Here is a 17439-nt window from a genome sequence, read left to right as displayed (position 1 = left end):
CAATCCTGACCCCAGGACCTTTGCACCTGTGGGAATGGGACTCTGTGGCACCAACCGCGCACCGGACTCATCTCAGCACAGCCACAGTGGAAGATGGTAGAAGTCCCAGGTGTGCATTTTACTCCAGGAAATTTATGTCACATCAGATTTTTAGTCTCAGAGAATTTTGAAATGTAAAAGGCTATATTTCTTATTTATTTATTTATTTATTTTTATGAGGAAGATCAGCCCTGAGCTAACATCCATGCTAATCCTCCTCTTTTTTTTGCTGAGGAAGACTGGCTCTGAGCTAACATCCATCGCCAATCCTCCTCCTTTTTTTCACCAAAGCCCCAGTAGATAGTTGCATGTCATAGCTGCACATCCTTCTAGTTGCTGTATGTGGGACGCGGCCTCAGCATGGCCGGAGAAGCCGTGCGTCGGTGCGCGCCCGGGATCCGACCCCGGGCCGCCAGTAGCGGAGCGCGCGCACTTAACCGCTAAGCCACGGGGCCGGCCCATATACATGCATTCTTTCATAAACATTGCTTTGAAGATGCCTTTCAAAAGGTTGTGAAAGTTCTCATTTATTCCTAAGTGACTAAATATTTGTCATGGATGAATGTTGAAGTGTATAAAATGCTTTTTCTCCATCTATTGAGATACTTTGAGATGATTTTTTTCAATGTGGCATTGTGGTGAGTTATATTAAATGATATCATAACATTTTACTGTAAAATATATCTGCAGAAAGATGCATAAAACATACATTTGACAGAAACATTACAGAATAAACATCCATGACATCACAACCCGGACAAGACAGAGAAGCTGCCATCACAGCCGCAGACCACTGGGGTTGAAGGCTGGTCAGAGGCCCCACCCTGCCCTCTCGCTGCCACCAACATCCCAAACTTTTAAAAGATAATTTCCTTTCGTTTGTTGATAGTTTCATCATGTGTATGCAATAATTTTTTGTTTTATATTGCATGCAAATAGAATCAAACAGTATGTACCATTTTATAGCAACTATCTTTTGTTCAAAAGTGTTTAGAATCTCCATAGTTTAGCACTTCATTCATTTTCTTAATCTATTCTTACCCCTGTAGGACTACACTGTTTTTGTGTTGTGTTGTGTTGATTCAATTGCTAGAATCAATTTGGCGGTTCCACATTTTTGCTATTGGGACCAATGATTCTAATAACATTCCATTTAAAATTTTTAAAAATTCTACTAAAATCTAATAACATTCGTCTATGTTTTCTTCTGCTTTAGTTTGTCCTAATCTCATCTCCATCTCAACATGCCTGGAGTTGAACCCTGTCCACAAAACCCTTCTCCCTGTTCGAGGACTGAGAGGAGGCACATTAAAAGAGACGGAGCAGCCATTTCAGGGGAACTGCCTTGCAGGTCTTTTTTCCTTTATCTTCCAAACGGGACAAAACCGGGAACATTCCAAGAAGTCAGGAAAGACAAGAATATCCTGTTTGTAGGGACTGATGAAATTGGACTTGGCTGATGACCCAATCGATAACCAATCAATGAAGCACGAACCTAGCCTCACTCATCCAGCACCAATGAACTCTTTATTACCACTCACCTCATCTTCCTCCCTTTGTTCCATACATCCTGTGCCCCTCTCCTGTAATGGGGACACTGTTTGGGTTTCTCCCAGTATCTGTGCTCCTGAAATTGCAATTCTCTGATCTCAAAATAAACGCCTCTCTCCCTTTCATTTTGACTCTTTATTCTTTGCTTAACACGACCTATATCTTAGTTGATGGCAACATAAATTTCCTTGCAGTAAACGCACACGTGAGAATTCTAACATCTCACACTGCGGCTGTGCTGAGACGAGTCCTGCGCGCAGGCTGGGGCCGCGGGGTCCCATTTCCCACGGGGACAAAGGACCTGAGACCGCAGTGTTCTGACCCCAATCCCCAGAGTCAAAGGTCACATGTCAAAACCCAGCCAGACTCTGCCTTGCACGCGGCGACGTCACTGTTGAGTGTCTGTTCTTAAAGGGCACAGATCCACGGTGACTCCGCCCCAGGGCCGACCCCTGACCCTGGAGGTCACCAGGCCCCCCTGTCCCATCCTGTCCTGGCTCCAGACAAGGGGCGCTCCAGGGAAACTGAGTCAGGACTTCCCGGTCCAAGAGGAGGACGCAGGCAGGGCTGCCAAGCTGCGGGCAGACGCCAGGTCCACCGGCCGGGAGCAGCTCCTGCTCGGAGCCCACGACCGCAGCGGCCGGGTCCCAGTCCGGCATGGAGGGGCTGAGGCCGAGAACCCGCACTTCCGCCCGGCCCAGCCACGTGACCACCGCCAACGCCAATCACGCACGCCCTAGGGGATTGTAACACTGTCCAATCAGGGACGACGGGGGCGGGACCTGGAGAAAAATCGGGAGCGCTGGGGCCGCCCGGGATCGCTCAATCAAGGGACAGAGGAGGATCTGAACGACTCTGTAATCAGTACCCGGGGGCGGGCCGGAGCACTGTCCAATCAGAGTCTCCGGGCGGGGGCGTGGCTGGAATACTGTCCAATCAAGACTTTGAGGGCTGCAGCACCGTCCAATCAGAGCCGGGGGCGGGCGCGCTCGCATCCGTGTGGCCGTCGCTGTCGTTCGGCGGCGACCCCGCGCGCACCTGCGCCGCGGGGCCCCAGGTGTCCCGCCCCCGTCGCTCTCACCTGCCGGGGCCGCGGGGAGGACGCCCGGAGAGTCCGGAGCGGGCGGAGATGGTGAGTGCGCGGGCCGGGCCTAGAACAGGCCGGAACCGGCTGGAAGCGGCCGCGGGCCCGGGTGTCCCCGCACCCCCGGGTCCCCTCCGAGTCCCCGCCCTCGGCCGCGGGGTGGGTCCCGGCTCCTGTCCCCGCCCCGCGTGGTGGCCCCGGGTCCCCGGAGTCCTTGGCCGGGCGGGGTCGAGGGGGACGGGACGACCCCTGGGGGCGGCCGCGGGGTGACGGTCCTGGTGGCCCTCACAGCTGCGTCCCAGCGCAGCACGGATCATCCTGCTTCCCTGCGACCTCAGGTTTCAGTAAACGTAAAGTAACGGACCCCTTTCCGTTTTTCTTCTACTGAGAATAGTAAGTTTTTCAGGCCTGCTCTTTGCCCCCTTATGCTGACTCGTGTTGTTCTGGGGCTCAGCGTGGCAACGTCCTCTCTTGCGTGTTAGTCGTGGGGTAAAATGCAGAAAGTTCCACACAGCCCATCAGCATCCTAAGTGAGCATCGTGTAAGGACGGCCAGGCCGAGACCTAGAAGAAGCCTTCACAGCAGACACCCTACTTGAGTGACTCCTAAGACAGGCCTCCTCTCTCTGGGTGAATTATAAGCATATGCCTCCCTGTCAGTGGATTTTATTTTTGCATATTTTCTTTTGAATGCAAATGGTGTCAAACTGTATGTGTAATTGTATGTCAGTTTTCTTTTATGCAGATATATCTGTTTTCCATGGAATGGCAGTTCATTCACTTTTGTTGCTCTGTGGTGTCCCCTGATGGGACTGCACCGTTTTCCTTTCTTGATTCTACTGCTAGTGACCACGTGGGTGGCTTCAGAGTTTTCTATTATGACAAACGCTTCTAAAATCATTATTGGATATCTCTTGCACTCGTCTTCTCAAACTTTCCCATCCTGGACCCCTGTTCCTCACACCAAAAACATGTTCCATGTGTGTCGTTCTGTTTCGTGGTAGCCCTTTTGGGGTGAAATCAACTCCCCACCCTGACCCAAAATGGGTTTGGATGTTGTGGGAGAGGAAGAAACTTTACTCTTGTAGGTTCTTCAGGCTGGTCTAAGAAACAAATCAACACAAGACAGATTAACAGGAGAAAAATCAAGTTTAATTTTGTATGTACAGGAACGTCACATGCATGAGAGAGTCAAAGACCCCATGTACATAAGAGGTTCAGAGACAGAAAGGTAAAATAAGGTATATATGCCATTTTGAGCTAAGGAATGGGATAGGGGCCTGGGGCTTCTGAGGGAAGCAGGGTGATTTGCAGGACAATGAGAAGAACAGATGTTCAGTAACTAGAGGTTTGCTTTGCCGTACACATGGGTCGTAAAAACTAATTTCTGGTAGTAACTCTTATTATGGGCAGGGGCCTCAATTTAAATTCTTTAAGGGAGAGGTAAAAGTTTCTCTTGAGCCCGCAGGGTGTCAACTGCCTTCAGCTCAAAGTAATTCACGTACCAAAGTGGCACATCTTAGGGAGGCCTGTTCGGAGCCTCTTCAATGTCAAGACTGATGTCACGTACACCAAGAGAATAAGAAAATAGTTGGCAATCTGGGGAGATCACGGCAGGTGTCAGCTCTTGCAAATGACCAGGGAGAGTGAGTGGGTGGGGTCTCTACAGTGGCGGGGGCTGGGACTGGGGGTTCATGAGGTTTCACCTTCCCAACCACCAGGTTACAGGACATGTGACACTCGTGGGCCTCCTTATGGGTTTGCCCGAAGTGGACCAGGCAGAGAAGAGGGGTGGGGATGTCAAAGCTGTTACCTGTCAGACCACAGGTGAAATAGAGTGAAGCCAGCCTCTATTATGATTGATCAGTGGCTGACATATGCCTCATCTCTTTTAATTTAGTATGAATTTGTCTGAGTGTGAATTTTAAAAGTCAGGTGCCCGAGTGACATATGTTAGTTAAGACGAGCAGGTGTTGGAATCCATTTATTCCGGGGTATTGGAGACAGGCAGGAAAATATGTTGGGGGTTCTGGGGCTGTGTTCAAATATTTCACACTGGTATTGACTGTTTTAAGGGCTGTCTCATTGTTGAGTTATTAGTGCAGCCCTGCCAGTGTTGTCTGCCCATGTGCGACAAGATGCCCACTCCATGGTTGGCCAGTAAAGAGTCCACAGCCAAGCATCATCAGCTCCATGGCTGGCACGAGAGTTGTCCTTTATGGAAAGCTCTAAACAGGAGACATGTGCTGTGTGTGGTTAGAGTGTTGTGGACATTTCCTGATTGCCATCTCTGTCACGGCTCCACAACATCCTCAGGTGGGAGACGCCAGAGGCCCAGGTTTGCCTCTATTCTGTCAGGCCCAATTCATTTCAGGAAGGGGGCTCTGGAGGGCTGAGCGTGTGCGGTGTAGCCTACACGGGCCCAGGCGTCAGGACAGCAGGTGCGGGAGGCCCGAGCTCAGGGCCTGGGAGAGCTTTGTTTCCTGTGGGGCCCAGGTTGTGGTGTGGGGAGGGCAGGTCCCTGCACCGGATGCCCGTGGGCTGTTTATGGTCATCAGTTCAGAGACTCTTGGAGGCATGAGCAGAGTTCCTGTGGAGGAAGAGGCTGGGGAGGGGTCACTGATGTGCTGCCTGTTGTTACTGCATTTGGGACACATTCTAGAAGCTTCTAGAAGCCCATTGAGAGTGGGCTGATGGGTGAGGTACAGCATGTCATCTCCAAAACCCACATAGACCCCATAAGTGTTAGCCCTTCTTTAAAGCAGCGGATGCTCCTGAGATGAGGTATGGTTCTTCCCTGGGCTGGTTAGTCAAATAATTACCAGGAATTTTAATTAACTGGTGGAGACTTGAGAGCCTTATGGATGCAAGGACTCAACCCCAAATGGAAAGTTCTATGACAGGCCCATGGCCCTGTACCCCCAGCCTTGCTCTTGCTGGGGCTGGAATGAAATCCCTGAACTCCCAAATCCTTCTGAGTCCCAAAGTCACCGTCCCTCCTCCACTTTAGAATATTCTTCATCATAAGTCCCCTATGCAACGTTTCCAAAAGCTGCAGTATCTTAATGGTTTCTTGTTATCCCACAGATGATATCCCACTGGGTTGGGGTCCATTTTTCTGCTGATACCTCCTCTCCAGGTGAATATACTAGTTTTCACATCCTTGCTCTGTGTTGGGCACACCTTCACCTGGTTCTGCAGAATGAGTTGGATATTTTTAGACATTTGTTCTTCTTACTAGGTTTGGAAGGTAGTTTTTGTTAAGTCCTAAGAAGTCTCCTTTGGAGATATAATTAACTTTTATGAAGACTATAAGTCTCTTGGGAGATGTGACATTTTGGCAACATGGAATTATCCTAAGAATGTGTCATCTTTCCATTTATCTCATTCTTCTTTGATATTAACCAATAAAGTCGGAATTTCTTCACAGATCTTTTTATATCCTTCACTGGACTTATTATTTAACCTTGTATTTGGCCAGCCTATGTATTAGGTATTTAGAATTAATTTTCCAACTTGCAGTTGCTGTTAAGTAGAGACACAATGTGATTTTTTGTTTCTTTGTTTTGATCTTGAAATCTAGCTAAAAATTGTATTCTGGGATGACCTTTCTGTTCTATTGGGGTGTTACATGCACAATACTTAGCGGTATGCATAAAGACAAGTTTTCTAGTATAATAGTTGTGAATTTGTTTTCTGGTGACACCGGATTTGCTATAATGTTGACTAGTGGGGATATAATGGGCATTCTTGTTTGATACCTCATTTTTTTGAGGAAGACAATGATATTTGTGTTTTTTAAAAATAGCTTCATTGACATAATTGACATAGCATACAATTCACCCAAAGTGTACGTCTCAATGGTTTTTAGGATATTCACAGAAATGTGCACCCAACACCACACTCAATTTTAGGACATTTTCATTATGTAAAAAAGACTCTCCAAACCCTCTAGCTGTCACCCTCCCATTTCCCCACGGCCCCCTCCCCCAGCCCTGAGAAACCACTCCTATGCTTTGTCTCCAGAGAATTCCCAGTTCTGGACGTCTCCTGTGAACGAGATCGTAAGATGTGGGGGCCGGCCTGGTGCCGCAGCGGTTAAGTGCGCACGCTCTGCTGTGGCGGCCTGGGGTTCGCCGGTTCGGATCCCAGGCGCGCACCGACGGACCACTTGGCTAAGCCATGCTGTGGTGGCGTCCCATATAAAGTAGAGGAAGATGGACATGGATGTTAGCCCAGGGCCGGTCTTTCTCGGCAAAAAGAGGAGGATTGGCAGATGTTAGCTCAGGGCCGATCTTCCTCACCAAAAAAAAAAAAAAAAAAAAAGAAAGATGTGGTCTTTTCTAACTGGCTTCTTTCACCTGGCCTGGTGTGTTCAGGGTTCACTCATATTGTAGCGTGTGTCAGTGCTTCATTCGTTTTTATGGCTGAGTCATCTCCAGTGTGTGGACAAACCACATTTTGTTTATCCATTAACTAGTCCATCAGCATTTGTGTTGTTTCCACCTTTTGGCTATTGTGAGTGGTGCTGCTATGAACATTTGTGGACAAATAATTCTCTGAATGTCTGTTCTCAAATCCCATCAGTATATACCTAGGAGTGGAATTGCTGGCCAGATCCTAGCACTATGTTTAACGTTTTTTAAATAGGTGTTTTAGAAGAGCAGTTGGGTTCACCGCAAAGTTGAGAGGAAGGCACAGAGATTTCCCTTATACCCCCTGTCCCCACACATGCACAGCCTCCCCACTGCCAGCATCCCACACTATGGCGGGACATTGATTACAGTCAATGAACCTCCAGTGACACATCGTTATCACCCAAAGTCCATAGTTGACATTGGGGCTCACTCTTGGTGTTGGGCCTTCTATGGGTTTGGACAAATGTATAATGACATGTGTCCACCATTACTGTATCAGACAGAGTAGTGTCACTGCCCTAAAAATCCTCTGTGCTCCGCCTGTTCATCCCCCCTCTCCCCTAATCCTTGCACCACTGATCTGTTTACTCTCCTTGGTTTTGCCTTTCAAATGCTTTTTCTGCATCTGTTGATATGATGTGATTTTTATTGTTTGCCCTGTTGATGTGATGGATTACATTAACTGATTTTTGAATGTTGAGCCAGCCTTGCATACCTGGGATAAATCCCACTTGGTTGTGGTGTATAATTCTATTTATACATTGTTGGATTCGATTTGCCAATATTTTGTTGGGAATTTTTACATTTCTGTTCATGAGTGATATTGCTCTGTAGTTTTTTTTCCTCATAAAGTCTTTGTCTGCTTTTGGTATTAGGGTAATGCTGGCTTCATAGAATGAGTTAGGAAGTATTCTCTCTGCTTTATCTTCTGGAAGAGATCATAGAGGATTGGCATAATTTCTTCCTTAAATTGTTGGTAGAATTCACCAGTGAACCCATCTGGGCCTGGTGCTTTCTGTTTTGGAAGGTTATTAATTATTGATTCAACTTCTTTAGTAGACATAGGCCCTATCCAGATTTCCTTTTTCTTCTTGTGTGAGTTTTGGCAGACTGTGTCTCTCAAGGAATTGGTCCATTTCATCTAGGTTATCAAATTTGTTGGCATAGAGTTGTTCATTATCCTTTCAATGTCTATGGAATCTGTAATGATATCGCTAGTTTCATTTCTTAATTGTTTTTTTTTTGTGTGAGGAAGATCAGCCCTGAGCTAACATCCATGCTAATCCTACTCTTTTTTTTTTTTTTTTTTTGCTGAGGAAGACCGGCTCTGAGCTAACATCTATTGCCAATCCTCCTCCTTTTTGTCCCCCAAAGCCCCAGTAGATAGTTGTATGTCGTAGTTGCACATCCTTCTAGTTGCTGTATGTGGGACGCGGCCTCAGCGTGACCGGAGAAGCGATGCGTCAGTGCGCGCCCGGGATCCGAACCCGGGCCGCCAGTAGCGGAGCGCGCACACTTAACTGCTAAGCCATGGGGCTGGCCCTCATTTCTAATTCAATTCTAATTTATAGTAGTAATTTCTGTCTTCTCTCTCTCTCTTTTTTTTTTTATTTAGCCTGGCTAGAGGCTTATCAATTTTATTGATCTTTTCAAAGAACTAGCTTTTGGTTTAGTTGTTTTCTCTATTGATTTCCTGTTTTCAATTTTATTGATTTGTGCTCAGATTTTTACTATATTTTCTCTGCTTGCTTTTGATTTAATTTCCTTTTTTTCTAGTTTTCTAAGGTGGAAGCTTAGATTCTTGATTTGTGATCTTGCTTCTGTTCTAATATATGCATTCAGTCCTGTTTCCCTCTAAACATGGCTTTCACTGCATCCTCCAATTTTGATAAATTGTATTTTAATTTAGTTCACAATATTTTTTATTTCTCTTGAGGTGTCTTCTTTCTTTTTTTTTTTTTTTAAAGATTTTATTTATTTATTTTTTCCCCCCAAAACCCCAGTAGATAGTTGTATGTCATAGCTGCACATCCTTCTAGTTGCTGTATGTGGGACTCAGCCTCAGGATGGACGGATAAGTGTTGCCTCGGTGCGCGCCCGGGATCCGAACCCGGGCCACCAGCATCGGAGCGCGCGCACTTAACCACCAAGCCACGGGGCTGGCCCTTGAGGTGTCTTCTTTGACCCATGTGTTATTTGGGAGTTTGTTTAATCTCCACATATTTGGGAAATTTTCCAGTTGTCTTTTTAGTCCATCCAGCCACTCTGTGTCTTTTGCTCGGTGAATTCAACCCATTTACATTTAGAGTGATTGTTGATATATGAGGGCTTAATATTCACATTTTATCCCTTGTTTTCCAATTGTTCTGTGTTTCCATTATTTCTTTTCCTTTGTATTTCTACCGTTTCAGTTTGTTGATTTTCTGTGATGATTTTCTCAGTTTTCTCCTTATTTATGATCTGTGACTCTGCTCTGAGTTTTTGTTTTGTGGTTACCATGAGGTTTGTATAAAAGATCTAATAGATGAAAGTCCTTTTTCTCATAGATTCTTATCTCCATTAGCCTATGCAGGTTCCGTCCTTTTCCTCTTCCCCTTCTATGTTTTTTGTTGTCACAAATTATTGTTTCTTATGTTGTGAGTTTGTGACCAAATTGCTGTGGCTATAGTTATTTTTGATGCTTTCTTTTCCCTTATCCTTTATGTTATAATTAAGTGTTTAATAACCTATTCTGATACAGAGCTACAATTTTCTGATTCCTTCTATCTCCTTGCTCAATCTTTGTAAACCTTTGCCTTTTTGTTTCAGGTAAGCGGGCTCCCTTCATCATTTCTTGTAAGGCAGGTCTAGTGACAATGAACCCCCACCCCCACCCCCCAGATTTTGTTTGTCTGGGAAAGCTTTTATTTGTTCATCATATGTGAAGGATAATATTGCTGAATAGAGTATTCTTGGCTGATAGTTTTTGTCTTTCAGTATTTTGAATATATCATTCCACTCTCTCCTAGCCTGTAGAGTTTCTGCTGAGAAATCCGCTGAAAGTCTGATGGGGGTTCCTTTGTAGGTTATTTTCTTCTCTCTGGGTGCCGTTCATATTCTTTCTTTGTCATTGGCTTTTGGCAGTTTTATATTCTTTGGAGAAGTCTTTTTGCATTGAGGTAATTAGGAGTTCTATTAGCTTCACGTACTTGCGTGTCTGGTTCCTTCCCCAGGTTTGGAAAGTTCTCAACTATTATTTCTTTGAATAAGCTCTCTGCTCCTTTCTCCCTCTCTTCTCCTCCTGGGATACCTATTATTCTTATATTTTTCCTAATTGAGTCAGATATTTCTTGTAGAATTTTTTCATTTTTTAAAAATCTTGGTTCTCTCTCCTCCACCTGAATCATTTCTAGATTTCTACTTTGAGCTCAATAATTCTTTCTTCTGTATGATCCACTCTGTTTTTAACGCTTTCTACTTTGTTTTTCATCTCATTGATAGGGTTCTTCATCTCCACTATTTCTGTTTGGTTTTTTTTTTTTAGAGTTTCAATTGCTTTGGGGCAGTACTCCTTCTGTTTGCTAATTATGTTCCTAAGTTCATTGAACTGTCTTTCTGAGTTTTTTTGTAACTTATTTAGTTTGTTCATGACACCTATTTTGAATTTTCCTTCAGTTAGATTGTAATCTGTGACTTCAGGTTTGATTTCTGGAGAGCTGTCATTCTCCTTCTGTTCTGCTGTGTTACTGTAGTTCTTCATGGTACTCGATGAATTGATCCTCTACCGGTGCATTTGTGGTAGTAACCACTTTCCTTATTTGGGTATGGCTTTGGTTACTTGGTTCTGAGCTGCCTTTGGTTGTATTTAAGAGCCTGCACTTTCTACCCTACACTGCCTCACCTGTAGGCGTCGTCAGTTCCCTCCTTCTGCTGCTTGTGCCTCTCAGGTTGCTGCTGTCTTGCTGCTTTTGATGTCACTGCAATCTCAGGTGTTGCCACTGGGGTCACCCGGCTGTGATCGCTTCTGTTGCTTCTGGGGTTGCCTGGGTCTCATGTTCCCCCACTTGCTCTCCATGTGCTCGGGGGCTGCTGCCTCATGCACCACCTGCACTGCTGCTCCTGAGTTATCTGACGGTGTTGGCAGCACTGCTGCCGGGGGCACCGGGTTCACAGGTGTTGCTGTTGCTGTCAGGGACCTGGGTTCTTGTATGCAGCCTCCCCTGCTCTAGGGCTGGTGTCAGGTGTGCTGCCAGTGGAGGCTGGGTCTCAGATTCTGCTGTGGTTCCTGAAGCCTCACTCAGGTTGCAGGTGCCACCTGCTACTGCTGGGGGAGGGGCAGGGGCTAAGCTGCAAGTGTTGTTGCTGGTCCTGCAACCTCTGGTCAGTGGAATGTGCTGGTGTGCTTTCTGAGACCTCAGGTCAGGGCACCCCACCCCTGCCAGGGAAATTCATGTTTTGGATGTTGTCCCCACAGCTGGAAAGATCACCACCACTGTTAGGAGAGGAAGAAGGGGCTGGATTGCCAGCCCCACCGTGTCCTGAAGGCTCAGGATGTATGCACCACCCACCACCACTGGCGGGGGGGGACAGGGGCCAAGCCGTGAGTGCCGTGTTTGCCCTTGCAGCCTTTGGTCGATGGCATGTGTGCCAGTGTGAGGGTCCACATATGGGATCACCACTGCCAAGGGAGGGGGAAGGGGCTGCTCCCCTAGTTCCACTGCCTCCCAGAGGTCCAGTCCACCCACCTTCAGATGTATAGATGTGTAGCTCACTCAGGTGTTCTGGTGTGTGCTGTGCAGGGAGTCAGTCACTGGATGGTCACTGGATGTCCTGCTGGTTGTAACTTAGAGGGGAGAGACAAAAGGAACGACTCACTCCACCGTGATGCTGATGTCAGTCTTCCAGTTATCTTTATGTTACTGATTTCCAATTTAATTCCATTGTGATCTGAGAGTATACATTTTATGACTTCTATTCTTTTAAATTCGTTAAGGTGCATGTTATGGCCCAGAATGTGGTCTATGTTGGTGAATGTGCCATGTGCACTTGAGAAGAATGTGTATTCTGCTGTCGTTGGATGAAGTAGTCTGTAGATGTCAGTTATATCCAGTTGTTGGATGGTGCTGTTGAGTTTCCCTATGTTCTTGCTCAGTTTTTGCCTCCTGGGTCTGTCCATTTCTTTTTTTTTTTTTTTTTTTATTGCAGTAACATTGGTTTATAACATTGTAAAAATTTCAGGTGTACATCATTGTACTTCTATTTCTGCATGGACTACATCATGTTCACCACCAAAATACTAATTACAACCCATCACCACACACATGTACTGAATTATCCCTTTCACCCTCCTCCCTCCCCCCTTCCCCTCTGGTAACCACCAATCCAATCTCTGTCCCTATGTGTTTGTTTATTGTTGTTATTATCTACTACTTAATGAAGGAAATCATACGGTATTTGACCTTCTCCCTCTGACTTATTTCACTTTGCATAATACCCTCAATGTCCATCCATGTTGTCACAAATGGCTGGATTTCATCGTTTCTTGTGGCTGAGTAGTATTCCATTGTGTATATATACCACAGCTTCTTTATCCATTCGTCCCTTGATGGGCACTTAGGTTGCTTCCAAGTCTTGGCTATTGTGAATAACGCTGTAATGAACACAGGGGTGCATGTACCTTTGCAAATTGGTGTTTTCAAGTTCTTTGGATAAATACCCAACAGTGGAATAGCTGGATCGTATGGTAGTTCTATCCTTGATTTTTTGAGGAATCTCCATACTGTTTTCCATAGTGGCTGCACCAGTTTGCACTCCCACCAGCAGTGTATGAGAGTTCCCTTCTCCCCACAATCTCTCCAACACATGTTGCTTCCTGTCTTGTTAATTATAGCCATTCTGACGGGTGTGAGGTGATATCTCATTGTAGTTTTGATTTGCATTTCCCTGATAGTTAGTGATTTTGAACATCTTTTCATGTGTCTGTTGGCCATCTGTATATCTTCTTTGGAGAAATGTCTGTTCAGGTCTTTTGCCCATTTTTTAATTGGGTTGGTAGTTTTTTTGTTGTTGAGATGCATGAGTTCTTTATATATTTTGGAGATTAAGCCCTTATCAGATGTATGGTTTGCAAATATCTTCTCCCAATTGTTAGGTTGTCTTTTCGTTTTGTTGATGGTTTCCTTTGCTGTGCAGAAGCTTTTTAGTTTGATGTAGTCCCATTTGTTTATTTTTTCTGTTGTTTCTCTTGCCCGGTCAGATGTGGTGTTTGAAAAGATGTTGCTAAGACCGATGTCGAAGAGCGTACTGCCTATGTTTTCTTCTAGAACTTTCACAGTTTCAGGTCTTACATTCAAGTCTTTAATCCATTTGGAGTTAATTTTTGTGTATGGTGTAAGGTAAGGGTCTACTTTCATTTTTTTGCATATGGCTATCCAGTTTTCCCAACACCATTTGTTGAAGAGACTTTCTTTTCCCCATTGTATGTTCTTGGCTCCTTTGTCAAAGATTAGCTGTCCATAGATGTGTGGGTTTATTTCTGGCTTTCGATTCTATTCCATTGATCTGTGTGTCTGTTTTTGTGCCAGTACCATGCTGTTTTGGTTACTATAGCTTTGTAGTATATTTTTAAATCAGGGAGTGTGATACCTCCAGCTTTGTTCTTGTTTCTCAGGATTCCTTTAGCTATTCGGGGTCTTTTGTTGTTCCATATAAATTTTAGGATTCTTTGTTCTATTTCTGTGAAAAATGTTGTTGGAACTTTGGTAGGGATTGCATTGAATCTATAGATGGCTTTAGGAAGTATGGACATCTTAACTATGTTAATTCTTCCAATCCAAGAGCACGGAATATCTTTCCATTTCTTTGTGTCTTCAATTTCTTTCAGAAATGTTTTATAGTTTTCGGTGTACAGATCTTTCACCTCTTTGGTTAAGTTTATTCCTAGGTATTTTATTCTTTTTGTTGCAATTGTAAATGGGATGGTATTCTTAATTTCTCTTTCTGCTACTTCGTTGTTAGTGTACAGAAATGCAACTGATTTTTGTATGTTGATTTTGTATCCTGCAACTTTACCATATTCGTTTATTACTTCTAAAAGTTTTCTGGTGGATTCTTTAGGGTTTTCTATATATAAAATCATGTCATCTGCAAATAGTGACAGTTTCACTTCTTCCTTTCCAATTTGGATCCCTTTTATTTCTTTCTCTTGCCTGATTGCTCTGGCTAGGACTTCCAATACTATGTTAAATAGGAGTGGTGACAGTGGGCATCCTTGTCTGGTTCCTGTTCTTAGAGGGATAGCTTTCAGTTTTTCACCATTGAGGATGATATTAGCTGTGGGTTTCTCATATATGGTCTTTATTATGTTGAGGTACTTTCCTTCTATACCCATTTTATTCAGAGTTTTTATCATAAATGGATGCTGGATCTTGTCAAATGCTTTCTCTGCATCTATTGAGATGATCATGTGATTTTTGTTCTTCATTTTATTAATGTGGTGTATTACTTTGATTGATTTGCAAATGTTAAACCATCCCTGCATACCTGGAATAAATCCCACTTGATCATGGTGTATGATCTTTTTAACGTATTGTTGTATGCGATTTGCTAGTATTTTGTTGAGGATTTTCGCATCGATGTTCATCAGTGATATTGGCCTGTAATTTTCTTTTTTTGTGTTGTCCTTGTCTGGTTTTGGTATCAGGGTAATGTCAGCTTCGTAGAATGAGTTAGGGATCTTCCCCCCCTCCTCAATTTTTTGGAAGAGTTTGAGAAGGATAGGTATTAAGTCTTCTTTGAATGTTTGGTAGAATTCACCAGGGAAGCCGTCTGGTCCTGGACTTTTATTTTTGGGGAGGTTTTTGATTACTGTTTCGATCTCCTTACTGGTGATTGGTCTATTCAAATTCTCTACTTCTTCTTGATCCAGTTTTGGAAGGTTGTATGATTCTAAGAATTTATCCATTTCTTCCAGATTGTCGAATTGGTTGGCATATAGTTTTTCATAGTATTCTCTTATAATCTTTTGTATTTCTGAGGTGTCTGTTGTAACCTCTCCTCTTTCATTTCTGATTTTACTTATTTGTGCCTTCTCTCTTTTTTCTTGGTGAGTCTAGCTAAAGGTTTGTCTATTTTGTTGATCTTTTCAAAGAACCAGCTCTTGGTTTTATTAATTTTTTCTATTGTTTTTTTGGTCTCTATTTCATTTATTTCTGCTCTGATTTTTATTATTTCCCTTCTTCTACTGATTTTGGGCTTTGTTTGTTCTTCTTTTTCCAGTTCCTCTAGGTGCATTGTTAGATTGTTTATTTGAGATTTTTCTTGTTTGTTGAGATAGGCCTGTATTGCTATAAACTTCCCTCTTAGAACCGCTTTTGCTGTATCCCATAAATTCTGGCATGTCGTATTTTCATTTTCATTTGTCTCCAGGTATTTTTTTATTTCTTCTTTGATTTCTTCGTTAACCCAGTCGTTGTTCAGTAGCATTTTGTTTAATCTCCATGTATTTGTGGCTTTTCTGATTTTCTTCCTATAGTTGATTTCTAGTTGCATACCGTTGTGGTCAGAAAAGATGCTTGGTATTATTTCAATCTTCTTAAATTTATGGAGACTTGTTTTGTGGCCTAATATGTGATCAATCCTGGAGAATGTTCCATGTGCATTTGAAAAGAACGTGTATTCTTCGGTTTTTGGATGGAATGCTCTGTATATATCTACTAGGTCCATCTGTTCTAGTGTGTCGTTTAAGGCCAATGTTTCCTTATTGATCTTCTGTTTGGATGATCTATCCGTTGGTGTAAGTGGAGTGTTAAAGTCCCCTACTATTATTGTGTTACTGTCTATTTCTCTTTTTATGTCTGTTAATAATTGCTTTATATATTTAGGCGCACCTACATTGGGTGCGTAGATATTTACAAGAGTTATATCCTCTTGTTGGATTGTTCCCTTGATCATTATGTAATGCCCTTCTTTGTCTCGTTTTACAGTTTTTGTTTTAAAGTCTATTTTGTCTGATATGAGTACTGCTACCCCAGCTTTCTTTTCATTGCCATTTGCGTGGAGTATCTTTTTCCATCCCTTCACTTTCAGTTTGTGAGTGTCTTTAGGTCTGAAGTGTGTCTCTTGTATGCAGCATATATATGGGTCTTGTTTTTTTATCCAGTCAGCCACCCTATGCCTTTTAATTGGAGCATTTAGTCCATTGACGTTTAAAGTAGCTATTGATACGTATGTACTTACTGCCATTTTTTAACTTTATTTTTTTTTTTCCTCAGTGTTGTAGTAGTCCTTCTCTGTTCCTTACTTCTTCTATACAGAATTGATGGTCACTTTAGTTTGACCTCTGTCTGAAAGCTGTACTCTTTAACTACCCTCCTTCCTCCTTTTATGTTTTTGATATCATATCCAACCTCTTTTTTGTGCATTTGTATCCATTACGTTCTAATCGTGGAAATAGATAATTTTTCCTATTTGTGGTCTTGTCTTTTCCCCTTAAATCAGTCCCTTTAACATTTCTTGTAACACTGGTTTCTTGGTGACAAACTCCTTTAATTTTTGCTTATCTGGGAAAATTTTGATCTCTCCTTCCATTTTGAACGATAACCTTGCTGGGTAGAGTATTCTTGGCTGTAAGTTTTTTCCTTTTAGCACTTTAAATATATCGTGCCATTCTCTTCTAGCCTGTAAGTTTTCTGCTGAGAAGTCAGCTGATAGCCTTATGGGGTTTCCTTTGTATGTAACTTGACATTCTCTTGCGGCTTTTAGGATTCTCTCTTTATCTTTAATTCTGGACATTTTGATTATGATGTGTCTTGGTGTGGGCCTCTTTGGGTTTATCTTGTTTGGGGCTCTCTGTGCCTCCTGTACCTGGATGTCTGTTTCCTTCCTTAGGTTAGGGAAGTTTTCATCTATTATTTCTTGAAATAGATTCTCTGCCCCCTTGTCTCGCTCTTCTCCTTCCGGGACACCTATAACACGGATGTTAGTGCGCTTGGTGTTGTCCCAGAGGTCCCTTAGGCTGTTCTCACTCTTTTTAATTCTTTTCTCTTTTACCTGTTCACCTTGGGTAATTTCTTCTAGTCTTTCTTCCAGCTCACAGATCCGTTCTTCTGTATCCTCTACTCTGCTTTTGAGTCCCTCTAATGAATTTTTCATTTCCAGTATTGTATTCTTCATTTCTGATTGGTTCTTTTTTATATCTTCCATTTCTTTGTTGACATTCTCACTGAGTTCATCTATTCTTCTCCCCAGATCAGTGAGCATCCTTAACACTCTTAGTTTGAACTCTCTGTTGGGTAGGTTGCTCATTTCTGTTTCACTTAGTTCCTTTTCTGGGGTTTTGTCCTGTTCCCTTACTTGGAATGTATTCTTT

The 17439-nt window shown here is 43.4% G+C and overlaps 1 protein-coding gene and 1 pseudogene across 1 annotated transcript in view; both read left to right on the top strand.

Annotated features, from left to right (window-relative positions):
• The first annotated feature begins 2638 nt into the window (after positions 1–2638).
• Positions 2639–17439, top strand: part of LOC147912208 (uncharacterized) — a 34825-nt gene continuing 20024 nt past the window's right edge. The window contains exon 1 of the mRNA XM_087425772.1: positions 2639–2722. Coding sequence (XP_087281898.1) covers positions 2720–2722 — 3 coding nt within the window. The 5' untranslated portion in view covers positions 2639–2719. The remainder of the gene's footprint in view (positions 2723–17439) is intronic.
• On the top strand, positions 10863–11480 carry LOC147912209 (uncharacterized; annotated as a pseudogene).

The sequence above is a fragment of the Ceratotherium simum genome, chromosome 39, assembly GCF_057802395.1.
Source record: "Ceratotherium simum simum isolate JZ-2026a chromosome 39, ASM5780239v1, whole genome shotgun sequence".
Lineage (NCBI taxonomy): Eukaryota > Metazoa > Chordata > Mammalia > Perissodactyla > Rhinocerotidae > Ceratotherium > Ceratotherium simum.
This window is presented reverse-complemented; position numbering and strand designations above follow the sequence as displayed.